The sequence below is a fragment of the Lonchura striata genome, chromosome 11 (genome assembly GCF_046129695.1).
Source record: "Lonchura striata isolate bLonStr1 chromosome 11, bLonStr1.mat, whole genome shotgun sequence".
Taxonomy (NCBI): domain Eukaryota; kingdom Metazoa; phylum Chordata; class Aves; order Passeriformes; family Estrildidae; genus Lonchura; species Lonchura striata.
In genome coordinates, this window is record NC_134613.1 from 4,343,749 (window position 1) to 4,368,114 (window position 24,366).

The 24,366-nt window shown below is 38.5% G+C and overlaps 1 protein-coding gene across 7 annotated transcripts in view; it reads right to left on the minus strand.

The window, feature by feature from the left end:
• The window catches only part of ACSBG1 (acyl-CoA synthetase bubblegum family member 1), a 40,028-nt gene extending 15,692 nt beyond the window's left edge, over nt 1-24,336 (minus strand). For 2 of the 7 annotated variants that reach the window (XM_021547350.3, XM_021547352.3), the window contains exons 1-3: nt 17,454-17,955; nt 8,719-8,801; nt 83-300 (exon numbers count right to left, since the gene is read on the minus strand). In XM_021547350.3, coding sequence (XP_021403025.2) covers nt 83-300; nt 8,719-8,801; nt 17,454-17,533 — 381 coding nt within the window. In that variant the 5' untranslated portion in view covers nt 17,534-17,955. Of the gene's footprint in view, nt 1-82; nt 301-7,513; nt 7,741-8,718; nt 8,802-17,453; nt 17,956-24,129 lie in introns of those variants that run through there. The other 5 variants (XM_021547351.3, XM_021547348.3, XM_021547353.3 and 2 more) reach the window with 4 other exon arrangements.
• Between the last annotated feature and the right edge of the window lie 30 nt (nt 24,337-24,366).

The following is a 24,366-nucleotide window of genomic DNA, read 5'->3' on the forward strand; positions in this document are numbered from 1 at the left end:
GGAACAGTCGCGCCCCTGCCACAGTCACCCCGCACAGCGTGTGCTGCAACACAAAGGCATTGGTTTTGTTTCCTGTACCTACCTTCAAGAAGCTCTTGGCCGCTTTCCTAGAGAGGCAATAATATTCTGAAAAAGTTATTTTCTCCCATTTTCCATTCTTTTTGCTGGCCAAAGCATTAAGGGATCCATATTTTTCCAGGCTCTCCTTGAACATCTGATGAACTGTTATGGGAGTCTGTGGGCATGAGTTATCTATTCTCAGTCTGACTCTGCCATCAGCAAAAGAAGTCCACAGAGAATCTGGAAGGTAAAGCACCACTGTCAAGGTAATCTGCAATTGAAAATACCATGTGACTGTGTACCAGAAGAGGATTGAATAAAGACCACAGGATTAAGCACAACTCTGGCACTTACCAGCTCTTGAGAGAAGGGCTTTCCAATTTTCTTATTATCAAACATACCATGTATAAAGAGAAATCTTTATTTCTTGTACTTTGTTCTGCATCTTGAATGAAAGTGTCATACAGAATTACGTTGATGATATGTGTGTTGCAGGCACCCCGGCAGTTCCAGAAGAATCTGTTTGCCTGTGCTCAGCTCTGCACTCCCCTTTGTGCCAATGGAATAGCTGGTGAATCAGAAGGCTAAAGTGATCCAAAAGATATGAAACCTCCGCCCCTGTTTAGTATCCAAGCTCCTTTTGTGTGCTATAACTCTTCCCTCCCTCCTGCCCCTCCAGCTATTCTCCCTCATCCTGTCCCTGTTCCTCACTACTTCCCACAGTTTTTCCCTTGGTCATCTGCCCCATGTTCTAATGTGTCCATTCCACTCACTCCTGTCTTGCCCTGGTTCCATGGTTCCATTTTTCATCTTCTGTTCGTGTCTTCCTCACTCTATTTATACCATCCACTTTTTTCTCCCTGTAATTTTTTTCTCCCCTTCTTTGACAGGACAAAGATGCAGAGCACCAGCAAATGTCACTTGGCTCTCAACCACTGGTGCCAAGGACTGGGAAGTCCCTGTCACTCAAAAGAAGTGTCTGCCTCAGACTGTCCTTGGCTCTTACAAACCCTACAAGAGGCTGAGTAGGAATACACTCCTTAGAGGATCTAGGGGTTATAAGGTGGCAAAATTCAGGTGAATTCTCACAAGGAAAGCACAGACACTCCCATGACTCCTCCATCAAACAGTTCCCATACTTATGGGAAAAACAGTCCAAGAACATTTTTAAGATTTTTTTTCCTCAGATGTACTTTCATAAATGAAGCAATATTTTTAACATAGGCATAAAAAATGGATATATTCTACAGTGAGCTAGTGAAAAAAAATCAGACCAAAGTGCTTGGGTTTGTCAGAACTAAGAGTAACAGAAAACAGTACATTTTGTAATTCCTAATTCACGTTAATAAGCATAATTGTATTTTACTACACCTATGGAAATCAACAACTGTAAAGCAAGCTCGGTTAGTATCTGTGCTGTTTCCTCTTACCTCAGCGGCTGAAAAAGAGCAGTTTTGGAGTGTTCAAAAGTACAACATGCATCACACATCTCTCCAATGCTATTCTAGTTGCTTCAGAGGTCTGGGAACTGCCTCTCTGAGCACTTGTGGCAATACAGGAACACATTAGCCATAGCTGGATCCACACCAGTGCTTTAGAACACACTTGCAGCCTGCACCAAGAGCCAGAGGCACAGCAAACTACTGTAAGCTCAAGCATTTCATTCCATTCCCACTCTTGGCTGGCAGATTTGCATTGTTCTCTTGACAAACAGAAGGCGCTAATGACAATAATAAGCTGCTTTACCTCCATGCCTTCTTTTTCTCATGAGGAAATGGCACATAATGATTTTCAAAACATAGGTGCAGAGCTGTGCTTAGGTCAGTGGAGAAAGGGCATCATAAATCCAGACAGTTTAGAAACAAATAGCTGTGAAGGCATTCAGGTAATAGACAGACTTTATCAAAGTGTAAGCAGTAGCACCCAATAAATACTTAATGAATTAAGAAGGCAAAGGAGCTGTTTCTGCACTTAAGCCCAATGCAGGCGTGAAAAGGATGAGAGGTAAGACCTGTCAGAGACAGAACATATTGTTAATCCAAATGTTTATTGTATGCAGTGACACACCAAAGCCCAGATGAAAAATTATATATATAGATGTTCTGGCTAGCTTCCAAAACAAAGGTATCAGGGATTGCAGGTGTGCTTGGACACAGGTAGGTGACTTCTCTGTTCAAAACAAAATCATACCATACAGAGCTAAAATACAACATTCTGGTTCCTATATTAAAAACATTCCTGAAGAAAGAGTACCTCTCTTAAAGGAAACAGAAAATATTAGCAAAATATCTACAATAACATTATAGAAGTTGCATTAATAGTGTCTTTTCACTTCAGATGTGCAGCAGATAACATCATTGCTCCCAGAGAATAATGAAAATCAATCAAACCCCTAAAATATCTATACCTAGAAACCAAATATGTACTTGAAAACTGGATTTCCTTTGTTTGTCTTATGCAGGTTTTTCTGCTGTTAAAAAGGCATCTTTGATTCATATCAAAGACAAGGAACAGAATCACGTCCAGAGACTCTGTGCATCACAATAATATACTCAAGGTACAGCACAAACAAATATAAACCTGAATGACCATTCAGTGTCTGCTTTTGCATGTACTTGCAGGTAGAACTCAAATCTCAAAACAGTTCTAAAATCTCAATAAGCCAAATAATTCTAAAACTCTAATTATCTGTGCCCAGAGTTAGTAAAAACAATGGAAATGAACAATATATTCTTCTGTCAGTTTGCAGAGGGATTTTGAGAAGAGGGCTCATACTTTGTAGAAAGTGCCTGGGAAGGAATGCCTAGCTAAATACTAAATGCAACATATATAAATGTTGGGAGAAGCAGGTGTTCTGCCTCGGGAGCATCTGAAAGTTAAACTGCAATGTCCAGGCTGGAAATTAACTCAGTACCTCTTGAAACCAAAGTGGAGATCAGAATAAAACCCCTCAGTATACACTCTTAGCATTGGTATGTTATACAACTGTAGCTTCACAGAGTACAAGGAAAAAACCCAGCACTCCAGCTCAAAGAACTTGATGCCACTGAAAGTTTTCTGTATGCAAGCAAAGAGTAGTTGTTCCTTTCCTCTTTCTTCCACTAATTCCTTCTACCTGCATTATACTTCATAATCAAAATGCTTTTTCATCCACTACTATGTGACCTTGGCTCATGTCCTTCATATGAATTCTGAAGGTCAGAGATGTTGCAAAAACATTTCTGCTTAAAGAAGGCTATATTGTCAGACAAAACAAGAAAAGCAGAGATTTTATTCAGGTAACAAAATCTGGACTGTCTGAAGCTCTGGAAGGACATTTTTTCCCCTATGTCATTCTCCTCCAAAGCCAAAAACTCCATGATCAGACTTCATTTTCCATATTTCACTGCCTTCCCTGCTGAAGGAAGAGATGGTTCAGGGTAGTCTCATTCATAAGTTATAACAGGATCATTGTACTGCAGCCTGTCTTGGGAACTGTTCTAAGAAAAGCTGATCTAAATACCCAGGATTTTAGATGGGCCGTTTCCCCACCAAGATGGGAACTAAAGCGTACATTTTCAACAAGCAGCTTAAAAGGAGGAAAAAAGTAGTTAAGAACCCCTTGAAAGACACACTTGTAGTTTTCAACTGATCTTTTACAATACAATCCTAAACTTATGAACCATTTACATGAGAATATTGTGTTATAAAAGTACATTTGTCACTCAGATATTTTCTACCAAGTTTGAAATTATACATAACATAGAACACATTGCACATTTTGTAATTTTAAAAACAGTCAGTTTATTCCTCCCACCATGTAAAATGGTAAGTTCTGATATGGTACAAGTCCAGATATGAAAAATTACTTTAAACAGACAAAGAAATAATAATTTATTTTTTCCCATGTATAATCAATCTGGCTCAAACTGCTGGACCTCTGGGATACATGAAGGACCAAGAGAAATCAAGAGAAATATACTAATCCTACAGCTTAAAGCTAATTATCATTAGTGAAACCTTCTCTCTGTTCACTACCTGACCTGCAAGTATTCTGGTGACTGCCAGAAAGGATTTGAGAATGTAAATGAATTCAGATGTTTATGGAAGAACAGCTCTGAGAGTCATATAAAATGCAAAAGACCCAAGGTCACCTTTCAGACAGATAAATAGACAGGCTGATCGTGGAATGGGCCTGCTGCATGATCTGAGCAACTCCAAGTGGTATTCCATAGATATGCCCCGTGAAGCAAGAAGTAAACCAGTAATTTAACTTCTGAAAATGAATCAGAATTAACTCACAAAACAGGGTTTTGATTATATGCCAGCTGCAAAACATCACTGTGCCCTAATGATGAGAGAAGGAATTCAGCTCTTTGCTGGAGGCATTCCTGTCAGTCACCATTCAAGATTCCACAGCTATGACGCCATCACATTCTGCTGACAACAGAAATACACCATTCCTCCTCTCACCCACTCTTTTTCACTTTTCTTCAAGATGTCTGTGACCCTGAAAGATTAACTTCATTTTAGTAAGAGCTGGAGCAGAATACACACTGTTTAGAATCTGCGAACTTGGTATCTGTGTCAAACTTCTCCTTCTGCCAATAAACAGGTTAAACAAAGGTTCAGAACTTTGGAGTTTCAATGAACCTGAAAGTCTCAGCCAGCCTAATCACATAGTGATTATTCTAATAAAATGCACAAACCAGCTCCTGTGGCTTGCCTTGCCACAGCTGGGGAAGAAAAAGGGTTTTCTGCTATATTACCTATTTTCCACAATAAACAATTTTACCTTCTCTAACAGAAAAAACAATAAATAGAGGAAATCTTTTTAAATTAGCCAAAACTCACAAAAAATATTTCAATTAATGGAAATGTCTACTTTTTCCACTGCAGGAAAAGGGAACAATTATTAATTACAATAAAACATACTGCTCTTCACATCAGTAAACCCCTACAGTGCGGACCAGAGAAATAAGATCCCCTCCACAGAATGCCTCCATGAGCTGACATGGAGGGAGTGGTGCACCAGGACAAGTATAAAACAAGCTTCATAACAATACTGACGCTTCTAAAACTGATTATGATGCACCAAAATGAAAGCATGTGGAGAGTGTAATCGGAAAGAAACATCAGTAAGAAATATTGCCCAGGCATGCAGGAATGGAAAGTCAAAACTTGGAATTGAAATTGGTGAGTAATGTGAAAAGTCACAAGAAGGGCTTTTACAGGTACAGTGGCAACCAGAGGGAGAACCAGTGATACTGTGGGCAACTCACTGACAGAAGACATGCAAAGGGCTGATGCTCTCAGTGCCTTCTTCACCTCAGTATTTACTGGCAAGGTCAGGCTTCCTGAACTTCCATGCCTAGTGGAAGGTGAGATGTTTAACCTACAGCAGCAAAACATCAAAGTAGGGACCACTTACACAAACTGGACACATACAAAAGAGTTGATGGGCCCAGATGAATTCCTTCAGAGTGGACACTGAGAAACCAGGTCAAAGCCATCCCAAGGCTGCTCTCTGTCATCTTTGAGAAAGCATAGCAATCTGGTAAGGTCCCCATCACAAGAAGAAAGGTAAATGCCACATCTGTCTTCAAAGAGCAGAAGAAAGAGGATACAGAAAACTACAGGCCAATCAGCCTCACTCAGTCCATGGAAATGCTATAGAACGAACTCTCGTAAATAATTCTGAACTATAAAATGGTGACTGAAACCAGCCAGAATGGCCACCCTTGACTTGGCCCTGGTAAATATAGCCCACTCGCCTCCAAGATGAGTTGACTATCTCTGACATAGTAAGAGCAGCAGTACATTGCTTACTCTACCTTTAACAAGGTCTTTGACAACTTCTACATAGCCCAGCATCCTTGGAAAGTTTGAACCAGCTGCAATTGGAGGAACAGGTAAATAAAATATTAACTGAATAAGTAGTCTTTGAGAACAGTGGTCAGCAATTCTAAGTCCTGTTAGCAGTCAATTCCAGATGACATTCTTCAGGGGTTACTTGTGAGAATGACACAGTACAGTGATGGCAGTGTCGTTGTGGACAATAGAGTGCACCCTCACCAGCTTCAGTAAGCAAACTTTAGGAAGTGATTGACAGGACAAATGGCAGGGAGGACATCCAGATGAACCTCAGCACACTGGAAGAATGGGCTGACACGACCTGAAAGCTCAAAAAGGGTGAAGCCAAGCCTTGCACTCTGGGGAGGACAGCCCCATGGCACAGCATGGGTTGGATGCCAGCTGGCTCAGCAGGAAAACCCCCATGGTTCCACTGGACAGGTTGGCTGCCAGTCAGCTGTGTGCCCCAATGGAGATGAAGGCTAACTATACCCCTGGCTGCACTGGCAAGATTAAGCCAGCAGACCAAGGAAAGGGATTATTTCCCCCTACTCAGTGCCCCTGAGACTGCCTCTGAGACAGTGTGCAAGAGAGAGATCCTGACAAGCAAACTGGCACAAGCCCAAAAAAGGGACTCCCAGGCAGTCAGGGGCCTGGAGCACACCATGTACAAGAATCCCAGCAGGAATTGTGTTTCTCCAGTCTGGAGACGATAAAAATGAATCTACCTGCAGTGTGTCAAAGACTGAAGCAGGTACTACAAGGAAAACAGATTCTTCTCAGAGGCACACAGCAGAAGGACAAGAGGCAACTGACATGAGCTGCAGCAAGGAAAATTCTTGCTGGATCAAGAATTTCACAATGTAGGTGACACAGCCTAAGAAGAGGTACTGAGAAGCTGTACAATTTCCCTGGAGGTTTTCAAAACTCAGCTGAACAAAGCCACAAGGCTTCCTGTGAGCAGAAAGATGTCCTAGTTGCTCTCCAGTGCTCTTTTCTGACAAATTATTTTGTTGATTCCATCAGTATAAAACCAGCATGGATGAGTTCTCTTCTAACTTCACACTGGTTTTAAGTTAATATAATGCCTGCTGCCAACAGTAAGGGTACTCTGGATTTTCATATGCATTAGAAAACCCCAAATCTGGCCTGCTTTCACAGGAATGAACTTCCATACATTGGTAGAAAGGAATGGGGGAAAAATTCCAGAACAACCTGTGGTCCTCATTAGATAAATTTGCTCCTGAAGTTGCAGAATGTATTAATTATAAAATGAGGAAGTCAGTTCTGAACAACTAGAAGATATCAGAATCTCCTCCTTTTCTCTTTACATACAATGTAGACCTCCTGCAACCAGTCACTGAACCTCCTTCTCATGAAAGATCTTTTGGGAGGAGTTTTTGAAATTCAGCCTTCACTTCATCACTCAGTGTCTGCATAGCAATATGATGTTTCCAAGTTAAACACTGCTTCCCATTTAAATGGATAACAAGTAGTGCCACAGATTCCCAAAGTCAAGTAGAAGACAAAGTCTAACAAATTGTAAGCTCCTGATTAATCAACTAGAAACATATCTAAACACCAATAAAGGAATTGCTTAATTAAAATGGATAAGGTGTACCTGTGTTTGCAGGAAAATTACAATGGAACAGCTGAAATGGCTTCTTCTCCTTAGCTGTTCACCTCACCTTCATGGCAGAGGCTGTGATCAACCCCAGGAACCACCCCTCAGGAGTGGCTGAATGACATGTGCATTCCTGCCTGAGCACTGCTTTACAGCCCAGCTTACTTCTCTAAACTGCAGCCAGCAGCAACCTCTGGGAGAGAAGCAGGTAGGCAGCTGACAGCATTAACCACTGTCCCAGATAAATTCTTAGGAAAATAGGTCAGAGCCTACACAAGCACTCTGCAGAATCACAGTCTCAGTGACACTCTACACAGAGAATGTGTAGCTCAAACAGTACAATAAGATACCCTGTAAATTTGAAAACAGGAGTTTGTTTACACCTTTATTCATCCACATTTATTTCCTGCTCACTGAAAGCATATCCCTAATCCCACTTCTTGGAAAAAACTCTACTGCATATCAAAGACCTGCCCATTGAAAAGTAACTATATATCCATACAGATAAATATTTATACATATGTATAAAATCTGCATGCAAGATTCCTACATAGATCAGATAGCTATGTGCTCACTGCTTCAGTTTTCTCCTAGAACAAATATTTTGTTTTAATGAGCACATTCAGATACCAGTAGCAGCCTCTCCAAGGCAACAGAGAACTCTCTTAGGGCTGCAAACCTTCCAAAGAACCTCAGAAAGTTTTGCTAGCAAACCTCCTTTAAGCCACATGGTAGCACATTCAGGCAAGCCATTCAGCACTGCAGTTGGATTAAATAAATAACATCAGTGTGCACATGCTCTGATGCAACATGGAATTGACCAAGGCACAAATATTCCTTTAAAGCCTCCAGTCATTACACTGCACACTAAATCTTCCCCAGGTGACAGCTGGTGAGTAGGCTGTGATGCCAAAGGTAACACAACAATTTGTATGATTCTCAATAGGATCAAGCTATTTTTGATTTTTATCTAGTTATCATCTCAAATACAGATGAACACTGGCAGAAACACATGCAAATTTGCAGACAACTCCTGAAAAACTTACAGCTGTCCTAACTTGCTTCAGTTTTAATTTTGTCTTTCATTAACTGAGCCTTGAGAAATTGTCAGTCAAAACTTGCTAGAATAGACATAAAAATTACATGGAAAAAAAAATATAAGAAGAGCTCAAACTTCCAAGGATCATCTTTTACATGCTTACCTGCTGGCTCTATGCCTTCACCCCGGGTCTCCTCTAAATGAGGTAGCAGATTCCTGCCAACAGTCTGTGCATCTGTAAAGGTTCTAAAAGCAAATAGAACTATTAAGATGTTATCCAGGAACACTAGCAGGACCTACTACAATCAACATACAAATATGCAAAATAGATATCAAAAGGTAAACAAAAACACAGCTTGCAAACACTTTGAAATACAAGCAGGTGGAATTAGAAAGTTCAGAGCTATCACATACATTTTGACTTTTGCAAACTCCACTATGACCTAGTGAAATGGAAATGCCTCGCCCTAAGAATGACATTCTTTATTTCACGCTTTTGGTTATAACATCATAGAATATACCAGATGCAGACACTAAATTTGAACTTCCACAAAGAGGCCATGAACTATACAAGTATGAAGAAGGAGTTACCAATTTTAACCCTGATCATACTGACACTGATAGTATAAAAACACCTTGTACATTGTCACTGCAGATACCTGTTGAAGCTCTGAAGTCAGGGCTTTTTTTTTCAGGCCAGGAAGATAAGGCAATTTAGTTAATACTAATACTAATACTACTAAAAATAATTCTCAAAAATGTCACCAACACAACAAATTATCATTAATACATTAATGAAATTAACTTTTCCTAAAAGTAAACAGACCAAGTTTAAAGTACAAATACAAACTCCAGCCCAAAAAGTCTGTAAGATGACAGACTACTAAGAATTCCATGTACAAAATATCTAAACCATAAGCATTTAGAAATTACTGAACATAGCAATACACTACAGATTATTCAAGAATAGCAGCAGTTTAGCTAATTTCATTTCATAGAAAAAATGGTGGGAATCGGTAGCCTTTAAAGGCTAAGAAGAAGCTAAGATTTCCTTAATTCTTTCTCCAGAGGTACAACAGAAGAGTCCTGAGTGAAGCCCAGAAATTCCTTCCCCTCCACAGTGTAATAAATTAACTCAAAATGTAGAAAAAAGTTGAAACTATGCCCTTCGCAGCTTTCAAATAAATAACTTCAAAGCAGTTTTTACACAGTGGTGACAGGGAGCAAACAGCAGCACCAAACACTACATCAGGCACTATTTCCCATTTCATATTAACAACCACACTTGAAAAATACTTAAATATGTGGGACACTCCGATAATTTATTATTGCTAGTCACAAAAGCCTTAACCAAGCTGTGTCCCCTTTACAGTAATGCAGCATCCCATGTAACTCTTCACCCCTCAGAAGTTACAACCACAGTTCTTTTCCTGTCTTGCTCTTCCCCACAGGTCCCCTCGGAGCAGGGCACAGGTCATAAAAGCAGCTGAAGGAAAACAAGGAGTCATCACTAATCTTGCCTGTGAGGATATTTTCTCTCTTGTTAATGGCATAACGGCATAAAACATGAAAGGGCTTGTCTGATAAGCAAAATGAGGATGTGAAAATAGTCACTGGCTTGGTGAAGGCAGATGCTGATGAGAAACTGAGTAATTTAAATATAGAAGGGGATTGTCCTGCATTTTGAAAGGTAAGCCTGTGTTTGATATGTGGAAGAAATGGTGACTTAATGAAGTGGGATTGCAAAGAGAGAATGAAAGACCAGGAAGACCTATTTGGGAATAAAACCAAAAAAACCCATCTGAAATAACTTAAGAACATATGTTTGTCTGCCATCTCAAAACACTTGATATAATTCTTGATTCTTTTCCTACTTTAAAGAAAAACTATATTTGATGTTTAGCAATCCAGTGGAACCTTTTCCTTTAAATATCTTGGGAATAATAAAGCTTATTATTATTTTACAAAACAAATAAACTTGGTCATTAAGTCTTGGTTCAAAGATAACTGAAACTTTTTGGATGAAAACAAAGAGCAGAAAAGCCTTCTGAATAAAATTACTCTGATTAATAATGTATCAGAGGAGCCTCATTTGATGATACTCAAAACTTTAATAAACATCAATAATGACTTTTCCCTGATTATTATCTTTTTAGCTTGCTTTATTCTTATCTGTTATAGGATACTGGTTCAGTTTACATTATATTCTCTTTATAGAAAACCAGCCAACCAACACTTGAACTTCTGGACTTTCTCTAGTAATGCTTCGATGTGCAAAAGTTCCATGAGGATCCCTAGACATTCAGTATCTGTGTGAGTATTGAAGTTGGTAACACCCCATGCAACATAGTTCTTGCCCCATGAATGAAGCAGCTCACTTGAGAATGAGGTTTTTTTGTCCTGAAATTACAATTAAGAAATTTTCTCTTCCAACAATTTCTGTGTATATTCAGAGTGCCAGAATGTGGCTTTGATGACTCTACTTTAACCTTTTATTAGGCGTTATTCCTTTAACAATTAAGTAAATATCCAAGAATGGTTATGGTATCTGGAATTGTTCAAGACTGAACTGAGCAGAATTTGGTGGGGCTGTCTGATCAAGAGCTTTCTGAGCATAAATTTCAGCAAGGAGAAAAGGCACTGCAGAACCACAGCATGGTGCCAAGATGCCCCAGGAACACCAAAATGCTTCAGAGATATGGACTGTGGCTCTTAAATTTTTCATTAAGACTGAGGTTCTGCATAAATTATTCAATGTTACTAGCGCAGGGCAAGCATCTTCCAAAATCCAACTACCAGTTTAAAGGTGGACTTGCTGCATCTGATTTCTGCAAGTTTACAATTCCAAAGATAATAAGCAAAAACCATTACAAATCACACAGAGTGAGAATTTAACAGTAGAGGTCACTTGAACAATTAGGAAAAACTGAGATAAAGTTCCAAAACATTGACCAGCTAGAACTAATCAAAGCATATTTCTGTATAACTCCATTAGCATGGGTGATTTTTGAATGACAGTATTTCCTGATGTAATTTGGGCTTTAATTTCAAGATACCACTCTAGCAAACATGACCTCCTCTACTGCTTGAATTCAACACACTGCACTCACCTGAGACAAAAGCACAGCTTAGGCTGGGCTGGCCTATCCAGAGGTTTGGGGCAAAGCCCAACACTGCCCACCCCACCTGCAGCTCCCACCACTGCCCTGTGCCCCTTGGGTGCTATTCCACACTGAAGCTGTTCTCACACACCAGGCCACCATGAAAAGCAAGAATCTAAACATTGCCTATTAACAAAGGGATTAACAAAGGGAGAGCTTCCTTTCCCTCTGTATTTCCACAATTGTAACAGCTCTAGTGAGATTTATCTTTGCAACCCAGGAAGCATGTGTGAGGTAAAATAATGACTGATGTAACTGACAACTCTTCCTGGGTGTGAGTCACCAGAGGAGAAGCATCCAATCCGGATTTGCTTTCATAGCAATTACTGGTTTTGTTTGAGTGTATTTGATACAAACCACTAAATACAGTACCACTTCTTATTGTAACTACGGAAACTAAACGCCACAGCTAAATCTCTCTGCTTTTATAATTACAAAATGAGTGTTCTTTTGCTAACTGCACACCAGAAAAACTGTTTATTATGTTACCATAATGATGCTTAGTCATTAATGGCACTACTCACTGTGATACTAATTTCCATAATTTTTTGTTGTTGTTTTAGGGGACTTTGGAATTAGCCTTTTTCTTCCACAGGCTCTGTTTCCTGTTCTGAGAATTAGAATTTCTGTTTACATCTCATGCTCTAGGCCAGATACAGTCAGATATTTACTGTCCTCTAAAATGTTTCCTCATAGTAAAATCTAGTGAAAATACAAACAATATAACTGAAAAAAAAACCTGAAAGTCTACAAAGTCAGTCTTTAATATGATAATAAACCATTTTCTTCTTTGGAAAAAACATTTTACAGAAATTCACACTTAAATAAGCCTTACAGAATACACTGAGTGTCCTGTATAATTAGGTTGTAGCTTTTCTCTCAAATTTAAAAACTATTAAATTTATGGTCTAGGATACATTTTGGCCTTCTTTCTGCAGAGTGATTTCTACTATCACAAACTGCATCAAGAGAATATGAACACTGTTATGCAGTCATCATATTATTATGAAATTTAAGGCAAACCTATTCATTAAACAGATTACGTATGGGAGCAAAAAAAAAAAATAAAAAGACATCACATTCTTTTGGTATTCCTTATCCTATTCCTGTTTAACTCCTTTAATCTTGTCAATGTTAAGTTTTTACCAATCAGCTCTCTACAGAAATTACCAAAAATTTAAAAGATCAATCTTTCTAGAGAGAGAGGCTTTCTGTAAAGCTGCAAAAATAAGCAGTTTAACAAATAATTACATACATAAATTGTTAATACATTGTTCAGGACAAGGTATTCCTTTAGACATCAGAATATTTACTCATAACCCTCTACACACATAAACCAAGCCAAAGTACTTTTACGTTTGGAAATCACATTCACAACTGCTCACAAAGAAGACTCAAACAAACATTTTTTTGCCATGAAAGCAGTGGGTAGTTTCAGAGCACACATTCACTCAGAGCACTAGCCTGGGCATCCAGACCTGTGCTGTTAGATTCACAATGAAGATACCATCTCCTCCTCCCTTTCTTGGTATTCCTGTTGCAGAGGTTTCTTCATTAGACAGCTTCTCCACTCCCACCCTGCTCCTGGATACTGCTGTACCACATGTGAGATCACTATACAGCAAAATACTTTTATTAATTAATTATTTTTTATTCTGGTTTAATGGATGAGACATGGTGACTGTTGAAGATGCTGCACTCATTACCAGATAAGCTGAAGAACAGTATATTCAAGGTGCAAAGCTCTGGCTGTGGTCAACCAAGTTACTGCAGCTCAGGTCCACTTAACTTCCAAAGCTTTCATTATAAAACTTACACGATTTTTCTGCTTTTGTCCTTTCAAAATAAGTTATCCTGCAGACCGTCTGCAACAGAGAACACACCCAATAGGGAGGAAATGCTCAGTTACAGTGTCTGTGGAATGCATACAATTTCTCTGTCTCTTACATGATTTTTTCCAAAACCAATCCCATTCAGCTTCTCCTGGAGATGCTCTGACAGCACAGCTTCCAGACTCAGTGGCTCCCAGGAAGGCTCAGCACTGTTCTGCCCTCACCGTGATGATCCAAACCGGTGCAGCTCCTTCCTCTGCCTTGCTGCTCCTCCGAGCATGTCACCGACTAGCTCACCCACCACCAGAGACTGCATTCATGCTGCAGTGGGCATGTTACTTCATACTTCTTACAATAAAGTCCCCACCTTTTAAACTCCTTTCTCTGCTTGCCTTTCCCAAAGGAATATTTTGTAACACACAGGTGTTTATCTTAGGGAGCAATGTGTGCAGAGCCCCATTTGCTCAAGTATTTTGTTCTCAAACACTTCTTTATTAAACTGGCTTTCCTATCTATTAAATATTAAACCTATTTAATAAACATAAAAAAAAAGTAGGCCAAACTGGAAAATATGCCTTTTTCCAAGACAGAACTTCTTTTTAAGTTTTATCTTTGATTTTATCTTTCACTGCCTGCTTTTCTTGAAGACAACTTAGTGAAATTCTTCTCTAAACTCCTGCAGTTTGGTGGCTTGATTATTTAAGGAATCCACTACAAAGTGGATGATAAAACATTCTTCTTCCAATCAAGTGTCCTTCTTGTGCTGTTTCAGGCTTGGTGACAAGTGTCTTAAATCTTGATCTCTGTTCCAACACTAAGGAATTCCCCTCTCAAAGATTTTGCTGCATGTTCTCCAGGCCAACCCAGCTTTGCCCTGCATTAGAGTTGCTTTGGGGAGCGTTTTGGGTCTACATCTGTACATTCTTAAAAACTTTTCATTGGGCGTTAAGACATTTTCAACAGCTCATTGGGGCATTTGAATTCAAGATGGAATCATTAAGTATTCATCTGCCAACTCTTCTGGCAGCAAAAATCAATGGTTTAAATTACTTATGGGTAACCTTTGAAAACTGTAATGATTCTGGTATTTTGCCTAGAGACTTCAGAAACTAAATATCTTCATCTGGATCCCATTCATGAGAAATCCTTTCCTGATGTATCCTACAAAAGACCAAAATACCAAATCCAGTATTTTAAAACAGAACCCTGGGGACAGATTGTAGAAATGAGCACAAAACAATAAATTCAGAATTGCAGATATGACCTAGAGTTCTAGACAAAGACAATAAAGTCACTCTGATTTAAATCAACATAGCACCACAGCTTTGATAGCTCAGCAGCTAAAGAGACTGGCATAGAAACAGCCAAGAAAATACTGTATCTCCAGACTCTGAGGTGCTGCCAACTGTTACCCAAGATGTTCTGAAGATGTTTTCTCATTTTTTATGACATAAGGGAAAAAAACCCCACGATAATGACACACCATATTAGTTCTTTAAACCCTAATTTTCTGTAATGTAACATTTTTCCTACAATGAGTAGAGTCACAGGAGGTCCCCATGGCCCTTTACAGGACACTGCTATTATGACTGGTCATCTTATTTACTCCTCTATTCAAATGAGGGCAATATTACAATACATTCCTTACTAATTCTATTTAAAAGTTCTCCTTTGCCCTTGAAGAACAGGTTAGATTTAGCTGTTAATTGGTTTCCATGCCCTCGTGAGACTTAAAAAAAGGGCCACAGATCAGCCCAGATATGTTCCTACTCTTGCAAAAAGGCTGAGCTGATTCAACAATCACTTTGATTTTCATAGTGCACAAGAAACCAGTCTTTGTCAAATTACTCACACAACTTACTCTCTCATAAAGATATATTTAAAAGCTAAACAAATGCTGAATAAAGAAGAAAGTACTAGTGATAAAGTTAGCAGCTGAGATCTATTTTATCATATAACACAGTTGGCACACACCTTCTAGTAAAACCTATTTTTTTACTTGCAAAAAACAGAACTGGAATATTTTATTCTTGTTAAGAACAAATATCCTCAGAAAACAGGTCATTTATTTTGGTGAGCAGAGCAGTTTTAGGGGTAGCTGAGAACTTCATGGCTGAATGGGAAGAAATAAACAATGTAACAAGCCTTTTTTATTCTCCCCCAAAAAGGCTCTATTCAGCAGTTGGGAGCAACCCAGACCTGACCTTGGTACAGATTTTCTGGCTCTGTTCTCCCCTGCACAGCAAAAACCTGAAGCAGAAATCTCCCAGTATCCGTCTCTTTACGACTATTTGCAGGGAATGCAGCAAAGTTAGGTCACACAGAACTCATTATTTCATCTCTTTCATTTTTTAGGTCACATTGATGCAATTTCAGCCTTATAAGATCTTTCTTTCCTATCTCCATTTTATACAATTTTATTTTCTTTGTCTAGTCCTTTCTACTTGAAATCCTACTTCCAGCATACTAAAAAAGCGAGATAAGTTTGCCACCTAACTTCAAACCACACCAGGTAAACAACAGCATTTAACATGGCAACATGCACTGGCATCTTCAAAAACAAACCACAGAAGTTTTATGCCAAAGTCTTTGAATGTATCAAAAGTATTTTGAGTTCTAGGGTCTGATATTCTTTCATTAAAAATTCAGAAAAAAACCAAATGCTAAATATATTTCTAATACATGAAGCTTAAACTTCCTATTTGCAGTGGATGCAAACCACTGTACTTTTAAATTCTTTAACGTTTTTCTTTAACAAAGAAAACTCAGATTTTTTTTTAATAATATGTCACAAATAGAAGCATGCATGGATTAAAATAGAGGCATTATTACTAACTTAGCAAAATACTAACTTTCATGAGTTGGAGTGTACATATACTGATCACAAGTCAAATAGTGGTTTATGATTCTTAGACAGGTTAAACCATAAAATGACATTTCTACTACTAACTACATTGGGATTCAAGAAGTAACAATACATTCAAAAGTTTTCAAAGATTTCTTAAACTTCTTCCTGTTATGAAAACCTTCAGTCTTTGGATTGCTCCTCATGATTTTTATCCAGGATTACAAAGCCCAGAACAGAAGAATCTTCCAAGAGACATAACATGCAAGTTATTCACTAAACAGATGTGAAGTTAGATTTAACTTAACAGAAGACTAAACTCAACCTCTGGAAATAGATATTAGTACTTAGCAATTCTGATAAACTTCTATCAATCAGAAGCTAAACTATTTCCCATTAACTGTCTTATTCTAATCTTAAGTACTTCCAAAAACCCTAGAGATGGGGAGATTCCTCTCTTGGAAGATACCATTCCAGTGATAGATCAACAGGTAGAAGAAACATCGTGTTCTTTTTTTGTGCCTAGGACAGAAAGGAGACAGCACCCAGCAGGATTATTTTACATGTAAAAGGTAACATAAACATCAAAATATACTCTTCTAAAATTCACTTCCCCACTCCCACCTCTAAGAGATGGGTTACCTGGTTAAGTTCTATTGCCTTTCACAGGAAGAAGATGGTCTGTCACAAAGATCAATTGTTACCTGAGGATTACTCCCCCAAATTCAGAAGAGAAGAGGCTAAATAGCCTCCGCACTATAAAATAAACATTTTACAGGTGTAGCCTATATACCAATAAGATACAAGCAACATATTCCCTACTCAATTATGCTATTAGGTTTAAAGTCAAAGTAGGATTCAGCATAGGAGAATAAACCTATTTATAATCTTCATTAACAATTTTCTCTAATTCTAGCCTCAAAAGATATACCTTATTCTTCATTAGATCGTAGACATACCAGAAAAAATTCCTGTAGATCTGCACAGTAGTAAAAGACAAACTTGAGCTGGGAAAAATTGGTATATGAGTTTGTTAAAATAAATGCTCAAGCTACTTTACCCATTTTCACAGCTTCCTGAAACATTCCTTGCATTTTCAGTCTGCAACTGTTTTGTGAGAGTCTTTCCACTGTTAGGCATGCTGACAAATCCTGCAAAGCTGATCACAAATATGCTGAAGAACTGTACAGATCAGGCATAAATGAGCTACTTGGAAAACCAAATAAACCAATAGTAACTGGCTATTTGTTAGAAAAAAACAACACGTAATACAAGAGGAGGAGACTACTGCTACAAAAGCTATTTCTTTCTGATTTTAACATGCTTGAAATGTCGCAGTGTCTGAGAGCTGCTTACTGTTAAATTTTCTTTTTCATTCACTTTACTCTAATTATCCATGAGAAGAATTTTAATGAGTTCACAGTGCTTAAAGATGCAAATCTTGTCTTTTGCCAATATTTCCACAAATTCATTCACACAATTTGAAGCAATTCTAATTTTACTAAGACTAGTTTCAAAAAAGAACATTCAGTGAAGCTATTTTCTTAAAGAGAAACACAGATTAATTATATTAGGAAATGCCTTAAAGTCCAGAACCTATGAAACCCAGCACTGCGACAGCCAAGAACCTCCTCCAGCACCACTTCCTGCACCTCACCGGAGCAGGCCTATGGTATAATTTGGAAGTTTCTACACATGACTGAAGAAATTACTTCCCAGGATGTAAAAGAATCCAGTTCAGCTATTTAGGCTACTTCTATACTAGTGAACTAAACAAAATCTAGAGAATAGCTCAAGCCACCCATTGTGAGCACCTTCCCTGACATGGTTTTGTATGAACTGGCACTTGTGTGGGACAACGCAGGGCAGAGGCTGTCACTGGAGATGATATTAATGACTACCTTGTCTGGAGGAGGAAGAGGGATGCAAGCCATGCTCTGCCATGGCCTTCAGAGACAGAGAACATAATCTAAAATATTTTACTTAATGGTACAAAGACAGCCATAGTGACTAGGAGTATCTAAGGCAGCAAATATTAACTTTGTAGAAGATGTGGATTTCATTCCAGAGTGCCTTGCGCAATATCCAAACATATAATTGTAGACAATGCAATCTGAAATGAAAGAAAACTTTGAAGTGAGCTTCTAAGGGATCTATTCTCAACACCAGAAACTTGATTTGAAAATATCTGAACACAAAATGGGGGTATTTCAATGGTAAAAATGTGTCATCATATGCAGCAAAACTCTATTTGTCAGGATTGATTTAGCTCTTTCATTTTGAGATAATTCTCCAATCACTTTGTTCCAACAATTCTCTGCAGAAAGTCTCAAGGTCTCTTCTTTGCAACCAACTTTCCAGTAACATTATAAAGAAAACTCTGTTGCAAGAAAACTCTTCTTTTTCTTCTTCAGGTCATCTAATGTGTTTTAGATGCTACATGAAGTAAACGAATTAGAAAACTGCTAATTACCTTGATTGAGTTGCATCTTGAGTGTTTAGTGGCTGGATAACAGGCTGGTCTCCTGGAAGGAAATGGCTGTACTTTCAGTGAATAAACAGATAACCTCAAAATTGTGTCCTTTGCATACACTGTGTTTATGAAGGATTTTTTTGCTTTGTTTTTCCTATAATTTTCCTTAAACTTGCCGATGGTTAGCAAATTATTTTGACACAATCAAGCATTCTCCGGTGGCAGATCACTCCTCCAGTATGAAGGGCAGCTTGTTACTACCAGAAGGGAAGGCAGGCTGTGAATTAAGGGGAATTTATCAGCAGGAATTGGTGGAGAAGAGTTGCTTTGGACTCTGTCATGTGACTGTAACAGAATACTCACATCATTGTGATAAACTGTGCTTCCTGCAACTGTCAGCTACCGTCCTGTCACTTGAACAATAGGCTCATGAATGTCAAGCTGTAATAGTTTGACACAGAACTTGTCTTTGTAGCTTTGGTACATGTCTAGGTTGTCTTCAGGTTTCGAAATAAATCCTAGCAAATGAGGCCATACACTTATATGGAGTTCAGCAGAAAAAAACCTTCATCTTGAAATGGATTTTACATGTTGCACCTTACAAGATGCTATGATCCTTTTCTTTTATGCCTCAATCTTCCTGCATGCAAGTTGCAGAAGACTGCACTAGACCCAGGCAGAATTTTTGTGGTGGGATGGGCTGCTTTTTGCAGCTACAGAATATTTCTGGGTGTTGACAGTCTCACTAAGCAATAAAGGAATATAAAAGCCAAATAAAGCTCACACACTGTTCACATCCTTCACTCTGCAATTAGGACTGGTATCTTTAAGAAATTTGCAACTCTGATACCTCAGAATTGAAAACACTGTCACTACAAATTTGCACAGTCATAAGATCCCAAACAGAAATATCAGAGAGGCCAAACCAAAGCCATGTTGTTACTAAGGTCAGTGACCAACAGCACCACAAGGTAGACCATCCTTGGTGTGGGTGGAGCATGCTTGGGATAGAATGTTTCAGGCTTAATTCACAGTAAAACTATGGAAATGTGAAACTACCCAGGGCTGTGTACTTGCCCATCGATTTACTTGTAAGGTAAGACAGTGAATGTTTCACCATAAAACTTGTATTTACTAAGAATGAACAGAGGGGTGGACTAATTCTGGATGCTCCTTGCTAGTCATTTCAGTTAGCTTAAGCAACTGTATGACAGGGCCCCTTTTTTTAGTCATATAACTGGAAACAAATAGTGTCAAACAATACTTTCTGGTGCAAACATTAAACTGGTAGTCCTATTGTTCTTCCCATTTTCCAGCACTGAATCCAAACAAAATCAAAAAAAGCCTTACCTCCCCACCACTACCAGAAGAACATCTCATAGCCTTTATTCAAAGCCTGTTTCAAAGGCCTTGTTACATTTGTTTACATAAACTGCACCACTTCTATTTTTTTATTATTTCATATCAGTTTTCTTAGAGCCTGTCATCTATTCAACTTGCTACTAATTGCAGCCCTCTGCCTGCTATGTTCCATTAACTACACTTACTGTGATTATCTACAGCTCTCTCTTTTTCCTAATTTCACATAAAATAAAAAATTTCTCTCTCTCCAAAACATTTTAGCTGAAGTTAAAAAAAAATAATTAAACTCCACAGATCCACTAAATGTGTGTAGTTTTCACGGTTTATGTAAAATTCTAAATCCAAACATGTCTTCAAATATTACACTGGCACAGCCTCCATTAAATCTTACTAAACAAGTGAGTCTCACCACATACCTTAAGGATCAAACAATTTATACTACTTTGGGCCAAGGAGATGATGCTGAGGGCAGATTCCAGAATGAAAAGCTCCAGGCAAGCATCAACTTTTTAAATTCACATATGCTTTTTATACTAATTTATTTCTAATGCAGGAATTCAGATTAGACAAACCTGTGACTGCTAGTTACTCACTATACATTCCCCTAAAATAGCTCAAAACAAATGCCATCATTTACATTTTTCCTGGAGATACAGATCTTTTACTTTCCATCTATAGCAAAAAGGTTTTTCTAACAGTTTGTTTCTGTAGAAAATATCCTTTTTGTATAATAATTATGGGCCCAGGGCCATTAAAGGTTCATTAAATGAAACTGTCACACTTGATTGTTTAACATACATCTTTAATAAGACTAAAAATCATAACTTAAAAATATTATTTAAAGGATATTTTCCTAAGACATTTGTAGAAATTGTGCTAACTTTTGAGATCTGGATGCTTGAAAGAATCCAGCTCAGCACGAAGTTAAGTCTGCTGTGATTCTGATTCACCTTATAGAGGAAATACTGAAGCTCTTTAAACAAATTTAGTGTGACTGAAAAGAGATACAATCCCTCAGATTCCTAGTTTTTTTTTCCCAGTGTTTGTAATAAAAAGTTTTTTTTGATACTTACCTACAAAAATCAAGGGTGCTGCAAGAAGCTGAAGCTGCAGCTCAGCAGATTCTTCTCTTACCTGTGTCTCCAGGATACTGCTTTCAACAAGAATGAGCAATAGCAATATAGCTAGATTAAAAAAAAAATACAAACAAGCAAATTCTAGCAGTGGCTTATATAATGAGATTAAAAGATAAATGCATAATTTTTGTAGGATATAAAGATGCTGCATGGTCCCAAGGTCGCAGGGAAGCTGTTTTAACTCCAGTTTTAACTCCTGTTTTGTGCTAGCCTGTTTCAGAACCAGAGTCCTCTGGTGGCTAAATGAAACAGGCTCCAGATCTAATTATTCCCCATTCCCAGTCCATTCCTGCCTCCCTGCAGAGAACAGAAATTCTCTGCTTGTTTTCCTGTTGACACCCATATGCAAATTTGATACTGTCCAAGTAAAAAGCAACAAGGTGATTCCTGTTACATGTGTCAGGATGGAAGAAAGGGAAAGAACAGTAAAAGAAATTAGCTGTTCATCTGAAAAATGGGTAAGCAATTGCTGATTAGCAACAGGCAGAAACTTAAGGAGGTAAAGTGTGCACCTCAAGAAACAAGAGTTGGGCATATACACCCTTGATCACCAGGCTGGTTGAGTACAAGAACCACGACTGCAATCGCAGAAAAGTATGTCTACATGAGTAAAGGTCTTTATTACTAATCACAACAAAACCATCTGCTGAGGATTCTAACTCTGTTCCATAAATACATAAATAAAGCATTGATATATAGGAAGTGTCTTGCTTCAGACAGCTGTAAGACTGTATTCCCCTCAGGTATCAGAATGACTGCATCACTCCAACAAGAGTGATGTAGGAGATGCATGTGATGATGCAAAGAATATCCATTGAGTGGTATCTCTCCTGTTTTTATAATCCCAAACACCAACCCTTACTACTTTTCCCACTAATTTTTTGAATAAATAACAAATTGATTGTACCAACTGGAACCAAAGATAAAGAAAACAAATACTGCATATGAAGGTAAACATAAGCTGGTAGGTCTCCCTAATAAAATGAAAGTAAATGACATAGGAGGCTCAATCCTCTTAAGCAAAGATCCAAACCAGCCAAGTTTTTGGCTGTTATTAAAAGTAACAAATGTTAACAGTAAGAAACCATCCACCAGTGTGAGTTCTTATTATATTTACCAGTATCTACACACACCTGTATGAGGATTTCTACTCACAGAAATTATGTACTCTTTTTATGACATACTAAAACCAGATCTCTAAAATTCATTATGTGCTTTGAAAGCTTCTCATCTACTAAAGCATTCAGATACTACAAAGCTATAAACCAATTTATTGTTTCTTCCTAAAAGGAAATAATATGTTCAGAACAACAGATTATAGCTTTAGCTTAAAGATTTATCTTTAAGGTAGAGACCATTATGAGAATAAACCTTTTCTTTGCCTTAAAAAGGAGATATTTAGTTCTTGGCCTACAAGTTTACAGAGTAACCATAAATATTTTTAGAGTTCCTGTATTTACTAGTCAATATAATTTCACAATTGCAAAACATGTTCAGCTGCTGATAATCATGCTTGGAGAAAATAAGTTACCAACACTGATGTCTTTCTTGTGGTTTTGAACTGTTCCTTTCATTTATATTTTCTGTTGATTTCCTGTAACTAGCTCCTCCTCCTTCAGTAAATTTACATGCTGAATATAAGCAGATTATATTAATTCAATCTTCTAATAGTATTTACCTGAAATACAGTAGGAAGTTCATTTTAGTGGCACCAGAGCTCTAAATTATGACAAATTTTCATTCAAATCCCACACTGCTACTTTTCCTCCCCCTTCTTCTTTTTCCCCATTTCCCACTGTTAGACAACACAACAGGGCCCTCTCCTTCAGTCATCCTGACTCTACCTGGGCTGTAGTTGGCCAGGCAGGGTACTGGAACCTTTGAGTAATTATAATCACAGGAGATACTCTGCTTTCATAAAACTATTCCCAGAAATAAGGAACTGTTTCCTGGAATAAAAAAGCAGCTTGTAAGCATTCCTATTCAACTCAAGTTTGAGCAAAATCTGTTCTCAGTTTATGCAGCTTTTCTGTATTTTTCACTTGAGAATTTTAAGCATTAAATTGCCATCTTCTAGGAAAAAAATGCTATTGCTGAGATCCACTGGTACTTTCCCCTGAGCAGTAAATAATTACTTGAAGACTTTTGGTTACCTGGAGAAAGATGAAAACTAGCTCAGCTTCCAAGTTTGCTCTAGGCAGGCTGGCTTGAGGAAAAGGCAAATAACAGACACAGAGCAATTAATTAGCCCAATTCAATTAAAAGAACCCAAATACTAAGGAACAAGGCATAAGGAAAGCCATCTACTAATTACCCAGAACAAGATCTAACAGACAGCGCGGGGCAGATTGTACCAGGATGCTCGGTAGCCTCTCCCAGGGGCGAACGAATGGATTTCACAGAGCAGGGAGAGAAAGCGGCAGCAAGTGAGGCGGCGGCCGTGAGGAACCCCTCAGGCGGAACCCAGACCGCAGGAGGGACCCTTCACCCCTGCCGGGCCCACAGGACTTTAGGTTTGTCTAGAGCTGGCACAGGTAGAAGCTTTCTAAATTAGACTCAACAGACTGTCTCTACAATACAAAGATAAAAAAAATGGAGTAGTTTTTTATATATATTTTAGCTCCATAGTCACATTTTAACCATAATGGAAAGCACATCTAAAGCTTCCATATACTAAAATTATTAATTTGGAACCTTTATTGAAAAATAGTATTACATATAAATCTAAAAGCAATAAAGAAGAGGAAAGAATAGACGTGCATTACCACATTAGCATAGACAATAATCTACAGCTCCCATCCAATACCAGCTCCACTGGCTGAGCGCAGTTTGTGTGAGCTGTACTCGGGGAATGCCAGGCACGGCCCCGGGGGAGCCTCAGATGTACAGCCCGGCGGCCAAAGGAACCAAAGGCGGACACAGCCCGGCGGCCAGAGGAACCAAACGCGCCCCACCAGACCGGCCCGGCCCGGCCCGCGGCTCCGCCCTCCCGCGCGCGCCGC